The 18,349-nt window shown below is 54.1% G+C and overlaps 4 protein-coding genes and 2 non-coding genes across 6 annotated transcripts; 5 read left to right on the top strand and 1 right to left on the bottom strand.

Annotated features, from left to right (window-relative positions):
- The first annotated feature begins 827 nt into the window (after positions 1-827).
- IWZ02DRAFT_t120 lies at positions 828-929 on the top strand. The gene has a single exon. It is a non-coding gene; the product is annotated as a tRNA-Ser (tRNA).
- A 2,067-nt stretch (positions 930-2,996) lies between these two features.
- IWZ02DRAFT_427406 (extracellular protein 6) lies at positions 2,997-4,077 on the top strand (the record flags this gene model as incomplete). Its single annotated transcript, XM_066765915.1, has 2 exons — positions 2,997-3,409; positions 3,470-4,077. Exons 1-2 carry the CDS (start codon positions 3,262-3,264, stop codon positions 4,075-4,077), a joined length of 756 nt encoding a protein of 251 aa, XP_066618231.1. The 5' UTR covers positions 2,997-3,261.
- A 1,648-nt stretch (positions 4,078-5,725) lies between these two features.
- On the top strand, positions 5,726-5,808 carry IWZ02DRAFT_t121. Its single transcript has one exon. It is a non-coding gene; the product is annotated as a tRNA-Asp (tRNA).
- A 2,048-nt stretch (positions 5,809-7,856) lies between these two features.
- On the bottom strand, positions 7,857-8,721 carry IWZ02DRAFT_111054 (uncharacterized protein). The gene has a single exon (XM_066761360.1). The coding sequence runs from the start codon at positions 8,614-8,616 to the stop codon at positions 7,993-7,995; it is 624 nt and encodes a 207-aa protein (XP_066618232.1). The 5' UTR covers positions 8,617-8,721; the 3' UTR covers positions 7,857-7,992.
- Positions 8,722-11,849: 3,128 nt separating this feature from the next.
- IWZ02DRAFT_111094 (putative amino acid permease) lies at positions 11,850-13,956 on the top strand. The gene is made up of 2 exons (XM_066761361.1): positions 11,850-12,350; positions 12,416-13,956. Exons 1-2 carry the CDS (start codon positions 12,041-12,043, stop codon positions 13,897-13,899), a joined length of 1,794 nt encoding a protein of 597 aa, XP_066618233.1. The 5' UTR covers positions 11,850-12,040; the 3' UTR covers positions 13,900-13,956.
- A 3,270-nt stretch (positions 13,957-17,226) lies between these two features.
- On the top strand, positions 17,227-18,284 carry IWZ02DRAFT_494578 (uncharacterized protein; the record flags this gene model as incomplete). Its single annotated transcript, XM_066770037.1, has 2 exons — positions 17,227-17,255; positions 17,309-18,284. The coding sequence occupies 2 exons, from the start codon at positions 17,227-17,229 to the stop codon at positions 18,282-18,284; spliced, it is 1,005 nt and encodes a 334-aa protein (XP_066618234.1).
- Between the last annotated feature and the right edge of the window lie 65 nt (positions 18,285-18,349).

Below are 18,349 nucleotides of genomic sequence, written 5' to 3' on the forward strand. Positions count from 1 at the left end.
AGTTCTTAGCCCCCCCTTATCTAAAAAGAGCCTAGATAAACTATCTATCTATAATAACCCTATACCGACATTACACTAAGAATTATACTTTATCGTACGAGATTCTTTAGCCGGGCATCCCTACTTACCTTATAAACGTACGCGGTATCCCCTATAGATAGCTCTATCTTAGATAGCCTATAGCTCTAGTAAGACGTAAAATAATTAATTAATTAATTAATTAATTAATTCCCATCCCCCTTCCTTTCCTTACTCTTACTTCATGCTACCTATCCACTTAGATAACGGTAGGAAGGCTAGTTCTTAGCCCCCCCTTACCTAAAAAGAGCCTAGATAAACTATCTATCTATAATAACCCTATACCGACATTATACCGAGAATTATACTTCGTCGTACGAGATTCTTTAGCTAGGCATCCCTACTTACCTTATAAATATACGCGGTATCCCCTATAGATAGCTCCGTCTTAGATAGCCTATAGCTCTAGTAAGACGTAAAATAATTAATTAATTAATCTAAAAAGAGCCTAGATAAACTATCCGTCTATACCTACCCTATACTAATATTATACTAAGAATCGCGCCTTATTATATGAGATTCTTTAGCCGGGCATTCCTACTTACCTTATAAACGTATACGGGATCCCCTATAGATAGCTCCGTCTTAGATAGCCTATAGCTCCAGCAAGACGTAAAATAATTAATTAATTAATTAATTAATTAATTAATCAATCAATTAATCAATCAATCAATCAATCAACCTAGCGTGGAATAACGCATCATGGATATAAATTCAATAACAAACGTCGTCTCTAATAATAACACTTCGGCACTTTGGCGGAGTGGTTAACGCGCTGGCCTGCTACTATCTCCACGGTCGTAACTAAGCCAGTTCCTTCGGGAGCGTGAGTTCGAATCTCACAGGTGTCGCGTAGCACGTGATTTCTTTTTGCTTTTCACTATGTCATTTTGCTGCTGGTGCGTGTTGTTTTGATCGTTTGCTAGTTTTTTGCGTTCCTCGGCGGAGATGCTCGCGATGGGCGGAAATCGTGGGCGTTGCCCGAACAGGCTAGTGCCACCACTAGCGCCGGCCTCTGGCGAATGGGAGAGCCGTGTGGTCCAGGCGAGACCTCGGCACAGAACCTTGTCTTGACTGCCGCACCCGCGCCGCGCGGGGGCGACGCCCACCCACCACCCCGACCCTTGGTTCTGTCCCATTAAGCCACGGCTCCACAGGCGGATAGCGACGGTACCTGCCGCGACGATGATGACAGCTCCATTATCCAACGCTGTTCCAAGTGCGGACACCTTTTGCCGCGAGAACTAACAGTCAATCATCGTGCCTGACGGCTTACTTACTGTGCTCGAGTCCTTCCACCTCGTCGCGCCTGACATGGGCCGTCCTCGCGCCTTTGATCACCTCATCGCATCGACGTGAAATATACCACCAACCTTCCCAATGAGCCGTCTCTCAAAGTCGGGCATCGACAGTAACGGCGACCACGTGCCAGTCGTGTCACTCTCTGCGACGTGCAAAACAAACGAGCTGCGCGGGAGAACATGCTTTGGACAAAAACTTACACTCACCTCTGCCTACGTTGGGCCTGTTTGACGGTCCAACTGTGCATGGAGCCTTCCGCGCTTCCGCCAGGTTTTGCCTTTGGTAGAGCCTATCCCCGAGGGAGCACCTTCTGCGGCGTTCAGTCACAGCGTCCGCAAATACGAGTAGAGCATACCGAGGGATTGGATTCAAAGCCACTGCCATGCCTTTTACATGGCTGATCATTCGGTAATTCGTTTTTGAACGGCTAATACTGTGTCAGTGTGTTGTTTTCCTCGGACCTTTGGCGATCGCGAAAAGCCCCAAACTACTCCTTACTCTTTTTGGGCAAAGAGTCGCTCGCCAATGCTACTACCTACCTTTGTAGCTCGACAACATGCGTCCCTCATCTGGTGACCAGGGCTGGATGTGGCCAACAAGCCAGGACCGGCGAGTGCTCAAAAAATTCATCACCCGACAATTCATCGCAACACTCCGCCCAAGTGTCAGCCAGTTGCCAAGGCGCAACTTCCCCGTAAGAAGAGATGCTTGGCCGTGCCAACACGCGAGCAGGGAAATCCCTCAAGGATCGAGCTTCTCCTCACCCAGAGGCAAAGTTTGCCCGTCGACCATGCCAACCCAACACCATCTGCAGGATTCGGACCGCTCCTGTCCAAGCCGCAGAGCGCCTCACGACACGGAATTTCGTCGTCGTATTCAACCCATTTACCCACTGTCCCAGATAACAGTCTGCGCTACGAAATGCAGAATCAGTCCGCATCGTCAGGCACACGTAGCGTGTACCCTTGCTGCTCCAGGATGTCGCTGCTCTCGCAAGTGCTCCGGCGAAAAAGATGCGTATTTTCAAAGACTCAATCATTCATTCAAAGTGCTTCATGCATGAGCGCCCACAGCAGCGGCTCAAAGATCGACCAGACGCAGATCAACAAGCCAAATGCGCGTCATCAGCGTGCCATGCTGCGAAACTTGTGACCGCATCCATCGTAGGTTGGCAGTCGACAGTTGACAAACGTAGTAATCCGTCCAGATTTCAGGTTGTCGATTCCAGGGTCGATGGCCGGGAGCCCCAGTTGAAGTGCTTCAAGATTTAATTTCCCCTGGTACCTTTTGTCGATTCAGGTCGGGATGGCTAGATTAGGCCCAGCTAGCGCTCGCGACTTGTGTCCCTTCTCGCGCTACCTATTCTTCTTCGTCGCGTGAAGCTAACGTTAGCTCAAACCGTTGGCACCAAACCCTTTGACAGCGTTGTCGTCCGTCACAAGCCTTGTGCGGCCTAGGGTACTCAGGGAAAGCCATGACGTACGTGTATGCAGGTACGCGGGGAGGAAACAGAGGGGTCGAGTCACCTTGTTCGAAATAGAGTTGACGGCTATTTCCTTCCTTGACAGCAGTGTTTCCGAGTAAACCCAAACCGCCGCCACCACTTATCAGTCACCGGAAATACCAAAATTCTCTATAAGACGGCAAATATCGGACATCGAATGACGAGCTCTGCGAGCAGCGTTAAGGTTGCGCTTGATTCTGAGTTTCATTTAGCTGCCCGGGCTTGGAAGGGAGCTTGCCCCTCTCCAAGTCACCGCTTTTTAAAGAGTAACTTATGCCCTGCACTTTCTTTTAGCAGTCGCCACTTGCACCGACCTCTCGACAGATATTGTGTCAAGCGACAAAACACAAAACTTGAAACCCATAAACGGATCCGACATGCGTCTCCTTACCCTCCTGGCTGCTGGAGCATCCCTCCTCGGCTTCGCGGCCGCGATGCCTGAGGCCTATCCCGACGCGGCCGACTTGGACGTAGTCGGACGTCTTGGAAAACGAGCTCTGATCACCAATTTGGAGACTCGACAACGTGAGGTCTCCACGACATCCATCGACATGACCATCGATATTGACACATCATCTCAATCAGTTTGCAATGGCTCAGTCAAGCTCGACACCTCCACGCAAACCTATGTAATTGCGCAAGGCGACACCTTGACGAAGATTGCGGAGAAGTTCAACCGTGGAATTTGCGACATCGCCAAGACCAACAACATCACTGTCCCCGACTTCATTTTGGCCGGGGCGAAGATCATTATCCCCCCTCAGGTTTGCCATCCCGACAGCACCTCGTGTATCTCCACCGTCACTCCGACTGCGACTTGCATCAATGGCGGTCCCGGGTTTTACATCATCCAGCAAGGCGACACTCTTGGCCAAGTTGCGCGGGCATTCAACATTACGCTGGAAGCCTTAGAGGGAGCCAACAAGGCGAACATTCCTAATCCCGACGTTGTCAACATTGGCCAAGTGGTCAATATCCCGATTTGCGACAACAGCATGGCCGAAGTGACACCATACAAAATAAAGGCTGGGGACACATTCTTCATTCTTGGACGGAGGTACCGCAGCTCGGAAGGCCAGATTCGCGCTGTCAATCCTGGAGTCAACCCCAACACGTTGCAAGTCGACCAGGTCATCACGTTGGTTTCCTTTGCCCGCAAGTTCCCAGGTACTGAGCCACCGAACGAGTTGTAAAAGAGTTGCCTCGCGTGTATAATTCTATCTAATCTCGAGATTGCTGCGACTTGATGAGGCGAGACGGTGTTCACCACGAGATCATATCCAGCTGTTGCCGAAGGATTAATCGAGGTTTTTCTTTTTAACGGCATCACTCTAATTACTAGTGATACAATACATGTCTGTCGATGCCTTCTCACCATCTTGCAATGTGCTGCCTTGGGGCGTTTCTACCTGCCACAGCCCGGCGCCGAGTAGCCGCCTTGCTGATTTCTCGCCACATTCTTAACCATCGCAAATTCAACTTGGTTCAATGTCATATGACAGTTGACCGCAGGTCATGAACGTAACCGACTTCTCGCACCTGCCAGTCTGACCGTAAATGTTGTCGTCGGCAACGCACGCTGTTGTCGTGTTGCATTATCATCCAACAATCCTGACTTGAGGAAGCCATCGTGGCCGGCACCCTTGACCGCGCAGATGAAAAAGCCACGAATCTCCGCAAACCAGAGAAGAAGATCTCGAGCCTTGTTTCCCCCCCCGTCACACGCCTCCCTATTCGCGAATGTCGGCCAACCCGCCAACCGCACCCCAGCATCGGGCGCAGGCAGCGGGAGAGACGGACGGGCGAGCGCGGGACCAACCGCCACCCGTTCAAGGGATATCTGCCGGCCGACCGACCCAACCGGCACTTACCAACCAACCAGCCAGCGAACCTAACCGTCTATGTCTTTCCGTCCGTCTATCTTCCGAGACAAACGCAAACTAGCTTTGGCGTTGCCGGGGCGGCGTTGTCAGGGATGTGTGTGTTTCCCTGGGCGCCCGCGGCCGGCAGAGCCAAGATGCGCCGCGGGCGTGACGGGCTGGTTCTGTCGAGTCCCCGTGGACGAAGCGGCGGGAGGGAAGGCATTGGAATGGGGGCGATTCGGCTGGCGGTGAGGATATTATGCGCATGGTGCGTGTATGTTCGCGTCGTCGTTTGTGGGGTGCTGTCGGCTGTCAGTGATGGGTGTGCATGGTTGACTGTGTTGGCGAGCTCGAAGAGTCCTTGTGCTTTCCACGCGTGAATGTTGAGTCTGAATGCAAGCACCAAATCCACTGCAACCGGGATTCGGGATTGAACTGACGTCGCCTTTGATCTCCCAGTGAAGAGCAACATGCTCAATTGATACGCTCGCCAGGTTCTCGCCATGTTGAGCTCCTTCGCATGTCATCGACTGGCTGACACCACCGCATTGGTCCGGGAAGGAAAGCGCCGTCGCTTCATTTTGCCGGTGTTGACTACTGCAAGCGCGTGTCAGCCATCAGGGACAAGTTACAATGGAGCGAATGCAAACGACAAGACATTGCGCCGTTTCGCTGGTGTAATGCGTAAAGTTCCGCAGGCAACATAGCCGACAGGCTTGACCCCTTTTCACAGTAGAGATAGCTCACCTGAGCCGTGGCAACAGATCAGGAACACGTGATAGGAGCGTGGTCTCTCATACACAGTTTGAAAGCAAAGAGTCCGAAGATCATGCGTCACATGTAGTGTCAGTCACGAGGAGGCTCCGCAGGCAAGGCGAGACGAGACACAGTCTTGTTGTGGTGCGTCTCTCCATTATTATCAGTATATAATGTGTCAAAACCCCAGTCCCACTATGCAGCGGAAACCGAAAACGTTTATGGATTGGTGGCGTAGTGGTAACGCATGTCGTGGATTATCATCGCTTCCGTGGCAAGTCCCAGGTTCAAGTCCTGGCCAATCTGACCGTCGCTGTTTTTGCTCTTTCTTTTGGCCTTTCGTTTTGTCTGCAGGTGAAGTAGAGTGGTAGCGGGGGGGGGGGGGGGTCCGTGACGGCGCCCTGGGTTCCAGAGTCAGGGCTGGGCAAGTGTGAGTGAGGAGGCACAGCATCCAGTGATGACGACTTTTGCCGAGGAGCTTTAGCGGCGGCTTCCATTTTGTACATTTGAGAAGACGGTGTACTTGGGGGGGAAGTCCATGTCGTCAGAAACAGCAGAGCCAGGCCCAAATCACCCGGAACTCAGTTGCTCTTCGCAGTCCAATCGATCTTGCGGAAAGTCGTGTCAAGTCGTGTCTGGACCATATGTACTAACAGACAGCGGAGGACCGGGGGGCACGCTTATTTATACGGCGAGAGAGTTGCTGCCTGGTTCCACAAGACAGCGTGGTCAGATTAGCTGGTCACTGGGTCCTGACGCGCACGTCCTCGTGTGGTGGCCAGTCACGTTTTGCACTCTATTCATCACTTCTTTGTCACATGATCTTCCACCGCAGCTTTGTTCAAGGTCTGACTGCTCGCTGTTGTGAAGAGGTGGCCAAGGAGGCTGGACTCCAAGCAAGTTTTACGCTGGGTTCTTGGAGTCGCGTGATCTCCTTTTCAGGCTCAATCGTTTCCACCCCTGATTCTCGCCATCGTAAAGAAAGGGATATGATTGAATAACACCATGCTAGCAGCCAGTCAGCCTTTTGGCGTACTTGATTGGTCGCGTGTTGCTCCACCGACTGCCTATTTCGGCAAGTCGACTTCCTGATACGGTAGGTGTTCAATCTGCCTTCAACACTGCCACCACTCACTCGTCGTCAATCAACACGCATAGCATTCCTTCCAAATCAGAGGAGTAGTATTATCTAAAGTACGTCTCTCGACTGCTCCCAGTCCGCGGCGTTGACAACCAACATCATCGCCGGACTAGAATGTTTCAGCTTTTCCTGGACAAAGCAATTCTTCTCGATCCACAGAATAGACCACGGGCGCGGGTGGCGATGAATTTGAGAACCAAGCAGGGCACGGAAAGTTCTGAAGAGTCCAGGATTCTTTGTCTTGCATGAGTCTCTCGACCAAATACCAGGAAAACTGGTTGAGTTGAAGAATCTAGACACTTACTTCAAGATAGAAGTGTTATAGCTCCCCTGCAGCTACAGCCAACATGTCACCGTGTGAGTAGCCATGTGATACGACCGGTATGTGTTGGCCTGTCAAAAGATCTTTGCGGCCAGCGTTGCCGCCACGCTTTGTGCGCTCTCTGGTCCCGTAGTCTGCCGTCCTGCGCGACCCCCTGGATGTTTCTGCCGAAGGCATAAAGCCCACAAAGCCTACTGCGACGTACTGCAAAAGTGAGCAACAAGCGCTGCGGCTCAGAACCAATCGCGGACTACATCTCTAGTTTCCTTTGTGACAATCAAGACTGTGTGTCTTTTCCTTGCGGTGTCTTTGATGATGCATCGATCCGTTGGACGGTCAGGATTTTCAAGAGATTGAAAGGAGGAACAGTGAGTGGCAACAGAAGCGGATATGATTGAATTGCCTCGTGGTGCCGTGTTGGTGACGGGAGAACCAAACGCAAAAAATCGGAACTCATACCGAGAGGCTTCGAAGGTGGGAGAAAAACGACGAGGCCGTAGCTGACTGACGTTGACAGCAGAGACAGACCAGTGTTGGGATTCGTCTAAGAGCTCAAAGTGTTTGCAGAAAGCAAGCGGATGAAGAGAGAGTGGAAGACCTTTTTATACCTGGTGCCCGGCTTTCCTGCTCCGCCTGCCACACGCAACAGTCGCAGCGCGTGAACAGCCGAGTGTGACTAACGGGGCAAGACGACGGGGTATAAACGCCGCCCGTTTTCTCTGTTCCATCCACTCCAGGGCGGCGCACAAACCGCATCTCTCGAGAGGGGTAAACTCAGGAGAAAAGAGCGGACAAGAAAAGAGAAAGCAAGCAGTGAAAGGTTTGTGATCTTGGGACAGCACAGTGGCCACCGCTTCAATGATCCTAGCCACAACGCCTCCGACTGCGTTTGTGGGGACAGACAGAAGAGGCGGAGAGCAAGAAGAGGCGGCTTTTGTGCTTCTTTCTCACTCTCTCCCACATGCCCCTCAGCGGGCACATGCCATCTGCTACGAGCCAGGTAGCGGCCTGTCTTCTCGATGCCCACTCATCTGTGGTGTCGCCGCTTGGAACTTGCTCGCATTGTGCAAAACCTGCGCTCTTTCTTCTCTTTCTTCCCGCTTGCATGTCGCCTTGCTCTCTCGCAGACTGAAACCCTGACGATGGAAAAACGACGACGACCATCATCATGATATGACAGTGATGGAACGAAAGAGATGCACACACTTGACAAAGTGTAAAAGGGGAGAGAAGACGAACGAGGAAAGACCAAAAAGATGTGCATCCATGAAGCGCAAAACAAACGGACAGAGTCAACGACGCAGCCAGTCATTCGCCCGCCTGTCTGTCCGTCTGTCTGTCCGTCTGTCCGGATATCTGCCATCGAATCATCACACAATACTCGGAATGTCAAAAAAAATTTAAAAAAAAAAAAATTGAAAAAGTACAATCGCATAGTATCGAATGAACCACAGCAGCAGACACAGACCCGGACCATGCGCCGCGAGCCGCAATGTCGGAATATCGGAATATCGGAATATCGGTACGACGCGGAAGCGAAGTCCAGCGTGTATGCATGCATGAGCTGAGCTGAACTGAGCTGGGAGGGAGAGGGAAAGCGAGTGAGAGAGAGAGAGAGAGAGAGTGAGTGAGTGCTGCGTTGTCCATCCATCTCCCAGGAGTATTGCAGGAGAGGAAGAGGAAATTTATTTTTTAATTTTTTTATTCATTTGCCAGCGCTGCAGCGGATGGGATGGGATGGGCGTGGCTGGGAAGATGCTGGGCGGACGCGTCGAGTGGAAGTGAAGGCAAAGGCGGTCGGTCACTGAATCTCCCTGCCTTTCCCTCTCTCTCACTCAATTAATTCTCTCCCGTCCATCCCGTCATCCCGTCATCCCCTCATCAACCACACCACGCAGCTCGGTCGTCGCTGAAAAACCCCCTTTTCTCTTTTCCTTTGCCCTTTCCCCGCACCCATCGTGCCGTCCATCGCGCTCACTCGTCAAGCTTGACCGCAAATAGCTAGCTAAGCTAGCGCTTCCCTCGCGTCCCCCGCACCCGCATCCGCCTCCGCATCCGCAAACGCTCCGCCACACTGGATGCACTAAGTAGTTATGTACCACATGTACGTTCATACGTACAGCACACCGCTCGGCGCGTCCCTCGGAACAGCCGCAGCAGCGCCGTCGCCGATAGACGCACGGAAAGAAGGGGTGGCACGGTGGTTGGCTGGCTGGCTGGCTGGCTGGCCAATCAGCGAGCGGTGTGGGGCATGGATGGATGCATGGATGCATGCGAAGAAGAGGTTGAGGAAGTTCGGGTGGAGAGGAGGAAGCGATCGCATATTGAGAGAGATGACGGACGGACAGACAAACATGACAGGTATCTGATACCAGTAAACACAACTGGCCGGTGGGTTAGTGGTGGCGGGGAGTGGTCAGTCAGTCAGTCAGTCAGTCAGTCCGTCGCAGTCGCTCGCCGTTTTCGTCGCTGGCATCACCCGCCGCCGCCGCCGCCGCCGCCGCCGCGGCTCATCGTGTCATTGGGCACACACTCCACATGTTTCAGCTCTCATCACCTCACTCACTCATTCGCTCACCTTAGCTAGCTAGCTACCTACCTATCTACCTGTATTTTGGATCGTGGCGCCGTGCAAGCGCTGCAAATGTGGTTCACGAGAACGCGCGAAGGATTGACGCGCCAGCGGCGACGACGACGACGACGACGACGACGACGGGTGAGGCAAACGGAAGGCTTAGGTGCGGAGACAGCCAAGCGAACCGGAGAGGCGCGCGACCGTCGCAAGCCAGCCAGCCGCTCAACCACGTCCCGCTGCAAAATGATCTATGTATGTATATACGCACTGCATGCGCATTTCTGGAGAGAGAAAAATCGGTACCCGGTCCAGGCGGTCGGTCGGTGCGTCGGTCGGTCGGTGTGCCAGATGCGCATTCAGCAGGCACATCAATGCTGCCGCTTGTGAGTCCTCATATTTGTAGGCTCAAACGTACATTATTATGTATAGCTGTACCTACCGTGTGACGCAGGCAGGCAGGCAGGCAGGCAGGCAAGCAAGGAAGCAGACGGGGCGCAGGCAGCTTCCCCAGACTCCGCAACTCCGCGACTCCACGACTCCACCTTTGGATCGGTCGGTCGGTCGGGCGCGCCGTGCTGGCGGGTTGTTTCCCTTGCCTTGCGCAGCGAGTGCGTCGTGCAGGCGCAGCATCCGGTCTCCAGTTTCGTTTCGGCGGAATGCGTATTGGTGGGCGCGACGTTTCCATTTGCTAAGATTTTCGCGGTGCGGGCGCGAAGCGAAGCGAGGAGGGCAAGATAGCGTATGTGTGGATGGATGGACGTCGGGTCGTGGTGTGGTCGGGTCGTCGGTCTGGGGAAAACGAAGAGCAAGAACAAAACGGGTTGCCGGCCGGCCGGCCGTGTGTGTGCTGTGCTACTGCGCATGTGTAATGAAGAATCTGGGGAAAGAGGCGACTGGCACATGGTAGCTGTGCGCACGACACGATGGACAAGGACAAGGAGGCGAGGGGCTACCATACCAAGCCTTTGTTTGAACGGAGGAAATTTGAGTGGCTGCGGCAACGATGATGGGCGCAAGAGGCGTCTGTCTGTCTGGTTTTACGAGATCCGAGCAGGTTGGGCCGGCTTGGGTTCCCTTTGTCGTCGTCGTCGTCTGTCACGCATACGGTACGATGGAAGGATGGCGTATGGGCTGGCTGGGGCGGATAAAAGCGAATGTGGCGGGAAAACAGAGAGAGGCAAGAGGCAATGCTGAGTTGGTCAACCGGACGAAGTGAGGTGAACGGGCCGAGGGAGACGGCGATGGTTGCGAGGGGGTGCCATGTTGCAGAGGGACAAGGCGTGGGGTTTGTGTGGGATGACTAGATACTGCTGCGGTGATGATGGTGATGATGATGATGTTGGCGCCGGGGCAGGCCGAAGTGGGCTTGGCAGTCAGTCGGTTGAGGAAGCTCGCGAGTCGTGCGAGATTTCGGAAGCGGGTTCCTGATGGGTGACAATTCTTTTCACGTACCGTCGGTCGTCGCTGATGAGGCACAGAGGAGATGCATGCGCGCAGTCGGCGGGCGTCGGGGTCGAGGGTCCGTCTGGTCTTCGACTCGACTGGACTGGACCCGACTCTTCGAATTGCCCGTGGCAAGCAAGGGAGAAAGAACCAAAGGCAGACCTGAAGAAGCTTAAGATGGAAAATCTGGCCCGTATCCTGGCTGCTGGCGCCGTTTCTTCTCGACGACGTGTCGCAGAGATAAGCTCCATGCAAAACCAGCGAACCCACGAACGACTCTTATCATCATCATCATCATCATCATCGTAATATGGCTTTTTTAGGATTGGGATGCTCGTTCGGCGCCACCGTCTGTCGATGAACGAGGCAATACTTACAGCTCTGCAGTGTCGTATCCGCCGTCCGCCGTCCGCCGTCGTCGCACAAGCAGTTGATTGATGGACAGAAGAGTGACAAGGCCTCCGGGGCGAGCGAGTCAAGCGCCTATCGCTGGTCTGGTATAGCGTGACCTCAGCTCAGCAAACACCTGCCAGCCCGTAGTCTAGTCTAGTCTAGTCCAGCCTTGCTGGGCACTGCCGCCGCCTCATGCCACGCCATGCCATGCATCCATCCTGCACAAACAGGCAGGCTTCCAGAATTCCGGGGGGAAAAAAAGAGGAAAAAAAAAAAAAAAAAAAAAACTCTGAATGTTACACTCCCGTCAGCAATTGAATTACGCGCCATGTCTTATCAGGAAGGTCTGAAGACGGCCTCTTTTAATTGATCTTTTCCTCCACAAGGCTGACATACAGCGTTACATGGGCCGGGGTACTGCGCCGAGAGATAAGACATGTCGTCCTTACTGAAAGCAGCCCCCCCCCCCCCCCCCCCTCCCTGCGACACCAATTCTTAAAGCCCGCCGACGGCCAGCGCTGCTGCTGTCGTTGAAGAACCTCACCTTCGATCTCGGCCTCGACCTCGACCTCGACCTCGCCCTCCCTCCCTCCTTCCCTCCCTCCCCCCTTCTCCTCCCCCATCGTCCTCCTCCCGCGGCCCACCGAGGCCCCTTCCCGTCACAATGTCCGTGTCCATGTCCGTCGACCACGAAAAGGGCGTCTACAAGGCCAACACCAACCAGTCGCCGCCGCCCCCGCAGCCCCCAGCCTACGGCGAGGCATCAAATCACCAGGAACCGTGGAGCCGCCGCTTCATCGACAGCTTCAAGCGCGACCCCAATGCCCACGCCGCCGCTCCCGTCTCGCACGCCGGTGGCGCCGACGCCAAAGAGTACGACGTTGAAAACGCCGCCCAAGCCACGGCCGAGTCGCCGCTCCAGCGCAAGCTCAAGGGCCGCCACCTGCAAATGATTGCCATTGGAGGCTCAATCGGTTCGTCATCTTCGTCCTTGTCTCGTTGTCGCTGTCGTCTGTCTCTGACTCCCCGCCCCCTCCAGGTACTGGTCTCTTTGTCGGCTCCGGCAAGGCACTGGCCAATGGCGGCCCCGCCTCACTGCTCATCTCCTTCGGCCTGGTTGGCATCATGTTGTACTGCACCGTTCACGCCCTGGGCGAAATGGCCGTCTTGTTCCCCGTCGCCGGTTCCTTCTCCGCCTATTCGACCCGCTTTATCGACCCCGCATGGGGCTTCGCAATGGGCTGGAATTATGCACTGCAATGGCTCGTCGTGCTGCCGCTCGAAATCGTCGCCGCTTCAATTACCGTCAACTACTGGAATGAGGGTCGCATCGACAATTCTGCCTGGGTGGCCATCTTCCTGGTGCTCATCGTCAGCATCAACCTGTTTGGCGTCAAGGGCTACGGCGAGGCCGAGTTTGTTTTTTCCATTGTCAAGGTGACGGCCGTCATTGGCTTCATCATCCTCGGCATCATCCTCAACTGCGGCGGCGGCCCCCAGGGTGGCTACATTGGCAACAAGTACTGGAGAGACCCGGGCGCTTTCAACCATGGCTTCAAGGGCTTGTGCAGCGTCTTTGTCACGGCCGCCTTTGCCTTTGCCGGTACCGAGCTCGTCGGTCTTGCTGCTGCCGAGACGGCCAACCCGCGCAAGTCGCTGCCCACGGCCGTCAAGCAGGTCTTTTGGCGCATCACCCTCTTCTACATTGTCTCACTGACCCTCATCGGCCTGCTGGTCCCATACAATGACGAGCGCCTGCTGAGCGGATCCTCGTCGGCCGACGCGACGGCCTCGCCCTTCGTCATTGCCATCAAGAACGCCGGCATCGACGGCCTGCCGTCCGTCATGAACGTCGTCATCATGATTGCCGTGCTCTCCGTCGGCAACTCGTCCATCTACGGCTCGTCGCGTACGCTGGCCGCGCTGGCCGAGCAGGGCCAGGCGCCCAAGATCCTCGCCTACATCGATCGCAAGGGTCGTCCCATGGTCGGCATTCTGCTGTCGTCGGTGCTGGGCTTCCTCGCCTTCATCGCCTCGTCGCCGGCCGAGGGCGACGTCTTCGACTGGCTGCTCGCCATCTCCGGTCTCTCGTCCATCTTCACCTGGGGCAGCATCTGCTTCGCGCACATCCGCTTCCGCCGGGGCTGGGCCGCGCAGGGCCACACGCTCGACGAACTGGCGTTCCGCAGCCAGCCCGGCGTCTACGGCAGCTGGATCGGCTTCGGCTTCAACGTGCTCGTCCTGATCGCCCAGTTCTGGACCGGCTTCTCGCCCATCGGCTACGCCAGCATGACCACCTCGGAGCTCGTCACCTCCTTCTTCCAGGCCTACCTCGCCGCCCCCATCGTCATCGCCTTCTACCTCGGCTACAAGTTCACCTACCGCCCGTCGATTCAGCGCGCGCACAACATGGATCTGCACACTGGCATCCGCGAGTTCAACCTTGCCGAGCTGATTGCTGAGGAGCGTGCCGAGCAGGCCAACTGGCCGCGCTGGAAGAAGGTGTACAAGTGGTTGTGCTAGTCCAGTAGCAGCGAGGGAGTGAGTGAGTGCATCGAGCAGCGAGTAGACCTAGTAGCGGCACTAGACTTGCCTTTCTTTGTTTCGGCGGAGTTTTTCTTTTCTTCCTTTTTCCTTCATGTGAATCGCCTTTTTTGGGATCGGTTGGTCGGGTCGGAGCTGGAGGTGCGTGGTCGGAGGATACACAAAAAATCCCCTTCCTGTTCTCTTTTTTTTTTTTTTTTTTTTTTTCTTTTTCCCCTTTGCTTTTGCGTATGTAGGATCCTTCCCATCTCCGGGTCGAATTGAATGCCTTGATACCCCCTCACTGCTTTTCGCGCGCTCTTTGCTCTTTGCTCATCTGCGTCATTCCTTGGTGGTGGTGGTAATGGACTCGGCCAATTCAGCCTCGTCAGATCTGCTGAGCAGCGGAAGGCGGGAGGCTGGATCCGGTGATGCCACGCCATCCATGGTGAACTCAACTTGGTTGACGTCGCGGCGGTCAGGTCGGGTGGTACACGGAGGGTGGAGGGTCGCACAGATCGTGGCCCCCGGACGAGGGCGACGGAGCCTCCATTCCTCATTCCTCCTCATTCCTTATTCCTCATCATCATCATCATCATCATCATCATCATCATCATCATCATCGCGTGGCGATACAAGGTAAGAAGGTAACACGGGCGGAGTCACCGAGAGACAGACAGACAGACAGACTGGCAGACAGGCAGAAGAGAAGAGGTGTGTAGGTAGGCAGATACCCGGCTCGTCTTACCCACACACACACACACACACACAACTCGCCTGCTTGCTACGCGCTGGCTGGCTGGCTGGCTGGCTGACATGTCTTGACTGACCGACAGCCAGCCCACCTCCTCGAGGCTCGATCGATGGCGACTGACTGACTGACTGACTGATCGACCCACGGAATGAGTGGCGCACGAACGCATCGCGGTGGTTGTGACAAACTTGCTCGTTACGAGGCTCCGTCATATTGGATGGTTGTACTGTGCTATACTATTTGTTGCTTCGTTTTGCGCGCTGGCACGCGAGCAAGCGAGCGAGCGAGCGCGCCGGCCGCCACCTAGCCGTTCATTCATTCGTTCATTCATTCATTCATTCATTCATCCATCCATCCATCCATCCATCCACACGCCACCACTGGTGTCTTTCCGTTGATCAACGTGGGTTCGGTTCGATTTTCAATCCTTAAGATGAGTGAATTCCATGCGGCAAGAATCCCCTCTTGCGTTGCATCTTCTCCGTAGCGTCGGATGATTTCGAATCCCCTGCGCACCAGCTCACCCTCCATAAGTCTGGCGTCGTTCAGGAGGCCCTTCAAGTCAAAGGTACTTGCAATCAACAACGCAAGTTTGATTGAATGTTCGCTGAATTTGTGTGTCGCCGCCATGATAGTTTCTGACGAGGCTGAGGTGGTTACCCTTGACCTGTGTGTCTCCGTGTTGTCAGTACGTCCAGGTCAACTGATCTGAACAAAACCTCCGAGACCACAGCGCAAATTTAAATTGAAGAAAGAAGTGAAGGACTGGGTTATGGAAAAACAAGTTACTCGGTCGCTGAGTCGGAATTTCACTGCTGCACCTATCCACCAGAAAGAGAATGCCTCGACTGAAGTACACTCGGAGCCAAAAGTTTCACTGCCAATCGCTGAATACAAATAGCGCAGAGTGATGCGGCGCAGTTAATGCAACAAATGGCTTGCGTCGTGACGATTGGAGGCTCCGTATGCCTTGCCCTGTCTTGGATCGACCTTGAGGCCAACAAAAAACGTTTAGGCAACGTAGAGATTGATTGATTGGCTTGGAACCTTGCTGAACAAGTGGGTAAGCAGCTGACCGGCAGCTACCTGCGTGAATATAGCGGCTCAGCGACACATGGTGGGTGGGTTCATGAAACTTTCAATGATGATGGGTTCGTTCTGCACACCCCTAACTTATCCTCCGCGGGCTCTTCGACGCCCCGTTCACGACGTGTCATCAGCCGATGCAGGCTTCAGAGCCCTACCTAACGAGGTTGATGCAAGGCGCAATAGAAGGCTGTCTCCCTTAGCTTATGACTTTACCGATGGACTTCGACCAAGAGAGCAGTCGAACCCATTTTCCGGTTCCAACTTCACTAAAGTGGCATCACTGGATTTGAGTGGATGCCAAAACCAGGAAAAACAAAAGGTATTCCCTCCTGATACATGCAACATGGAGGTGCAGGTACTTACGCGAACGTCATCGCATTTTCAGTCTTCTGATGTCAATAGATTCCGCGTTCTTTGGAGGATGTCGAGACCTTGGAGGCCGAACCGTTGATACTTGGTACCTCGCCTGGAGAAGCCAACTCAGAAAGACCTTCCATTGCTAGAGAACTCTCGCGGGTGCTTTATCGACGATTCTGCATCACTGAAGACATGGAGCACTTGGAAGAGGCCACTGCGCAAGCTCGAGAAGCAGCGGATTAGGCAGTGCAGTACCACTCCTTTACGCAAGAATCCTCCCTGAACCTGGCAAACTTATGTTGCCGTTGGTACCGGCAAATGAAAGAAACCGAAGAATTGCCGCTCGAGTCCTCGCCACTGGAAATGCAGAGTCAAGCACTGGTCGAGCTATTTACGGCAATCGAGCGTCTTTCCCTCGCCCTAGAACACGTTCCGGATGATCATCATGAGCTGCCTGGCTTTCAAAACTACCTGGCGCGAATGATCTACGACCGCGCTCGGCCCACAAGAGATGCCCAGGATTTCAAAGGCGCCGTTAGCCTCGCCAAAAGCGCCCTGCGATCTGTCTTCCAGTCGACTCCCCAGCCGAGCGATATTCCGGGATTTTTCATCCAGACCTACCGGAGAAATCCTGGCCCATAGCCACATTCACCTCGGAGAACTGACCGAAGACGAAACGGTGGACCTCAGCTACCAGCAGACACACACAGGCTGTAGGCAGCACTCTCCCAAAGCATTTCCTCTCGGCGTATGATGATATGAAAAGCCAAGATCATCCTGATCAGAAGAAGCGAAGCATGGAAATGCTCGGCCGTGGCGACCGACTCTTTTACAAGAAGAATTTCAGCGACGCCGGAAAGTTTGCCTACCTGGAACAGGCCATAATTATCTACGAGGATGCGATCGGGGAACATGATCTATCGGACGATACTCGCCGAGCCTGGAGATTCAGGAGACTTTCCAAATGCTTCTGCATGCGTTATCTAGCCAAATTCGCTATCGAGGACCTCCGAAAGGTGCGCAGAGATTGGATCCTCGAGACAATCCAGACCGAGGAGATATCTTGAGAGATTTGGCAGAGGTTCACAGATATCTGTTCCTATGCACGGGCCGCGTTGGGAGCCTCCATGAAGCAGTCGAAACGCTGGAGGACGCCGTAAGTTTGAGGCGTGATTGGGACATCAGAGACCGACCGCACAGCCTTCGCAGCCTAGCCTTGATGCTGCATGAGCGATTCAAGGTCCACAACAACGAAGACGATATCAGGACCGCAGAAGAAAGGATTGCGCAGGCAATTGAACTAGCTTCCGGCCATCAGAATCGACTCAAGGCCTTTTTGAATACCCACGCAGACATTCTCAAAGGCCGCTACACGAAGACGTACAAACCCGAAGATCTCGAACTTGCAATCCAGAAAGCTATCGAATCAAAGGACTTGTGCGCAGGAGACCCACTGAACTTCCATCAGGCTTGCTCCCTGGTTGGCGTTCTGTACAAGCTCAAATTCGCAAGATCTCAACGCGACGAACACTTTAATAACGCTCTTGTGTACTTGCGACTGGCTAGGGAGTCGGCCCCAGTAGGCAGTGAGTATCACACCCAAACCTTGATACGCATAGCCGTCACTGTGGGAGACTTGTACAATCAGACCGGGAAGGCCGAATTGCTCGAAGAAGCAATCGCGTCTGCTCGACAGGCGATTTTATCAGCACCTGAGCAAAATAAATCCATTTATGAAATGAGAACGAACTTGGGGGCACTACTGCTCGACCGTTGCAAATCCGGGGGAAAAGCGAATCATGCGGAATCTGGTGACGCGGGCATTGAAGCCTCCCGGCTTGCCGACTTGAACGAAGCGATTGGATACTTTGAGCAGTCACTGGAAGCTGTGGATAGCACCGGATTGGACTGGGGCACTCGGGCCTTCGGCCTCTCGTTCATGCTCTCATACAGGGCACAACTGACGGGCGACATTTCGTCTCTGCCCACAGCCTCCAAGTTACTGCTTATGAGCGTGGAAAACGAGGCAGAGCCTCCTTTGAACTGGATATCTATGGCTAGCAGGGCTCTCCGCTACATTTGGAGCGACAACAAAGGAATCGTGGAGTTGCAAGACAGACTGGCCAAAGTCGCCATCGATCTTTTGCCCTACGCGTGCAGCCGGGAGCTGTCCCGCGAAGACTAACAGTTAGCAATTAGGGTCGCCGAAGGGTTTGCTGCGGATAGTTGCTCCTTCTCACTCGAACTCGA

The sequence above is a fragment of the Phyllosticta citriasiana genome (assembly GCF_038021145.1).
Source record: "Phyllosticta citriasiana strain CBS 120426 chromosome Unknown IWZ02scaffold_18, whole genome shotgun sequence".
NCBI lineage: Eukaryota > Fungi > Ascomycota > Dothideomycetes > Botryosphaeriales > Phyllostictaceae > Phyllosticta > Phyllosticta citriasiana.

Excerpts from the sequence above, each read along its gene's own strand:
- IWZ02DRAFT_111054 (XM_066761360.1), bottom strand. The coding sequence starts at position 8,616 with ATGGATGGACAACGCAGCACTCACTCACTCTCTCTCTCTCTCTCTCTC.
- IWZ02DRAFT_111094 (XM_066761361.1), top strand. The coding sequence starts at position 12,041 with ATGTCCGTGTCCATGTCCGTCGACCACGAAAAGGGCGTCTACAAGGCC. Across the intron at positions 12,351-12,415 it reads TGCCATTGGAGGCTCAATCG|GTACTGGTCTCTTTGTCGGC; the intron begins GTTCGTCATCTT and ends CGCCCCCTCCAG.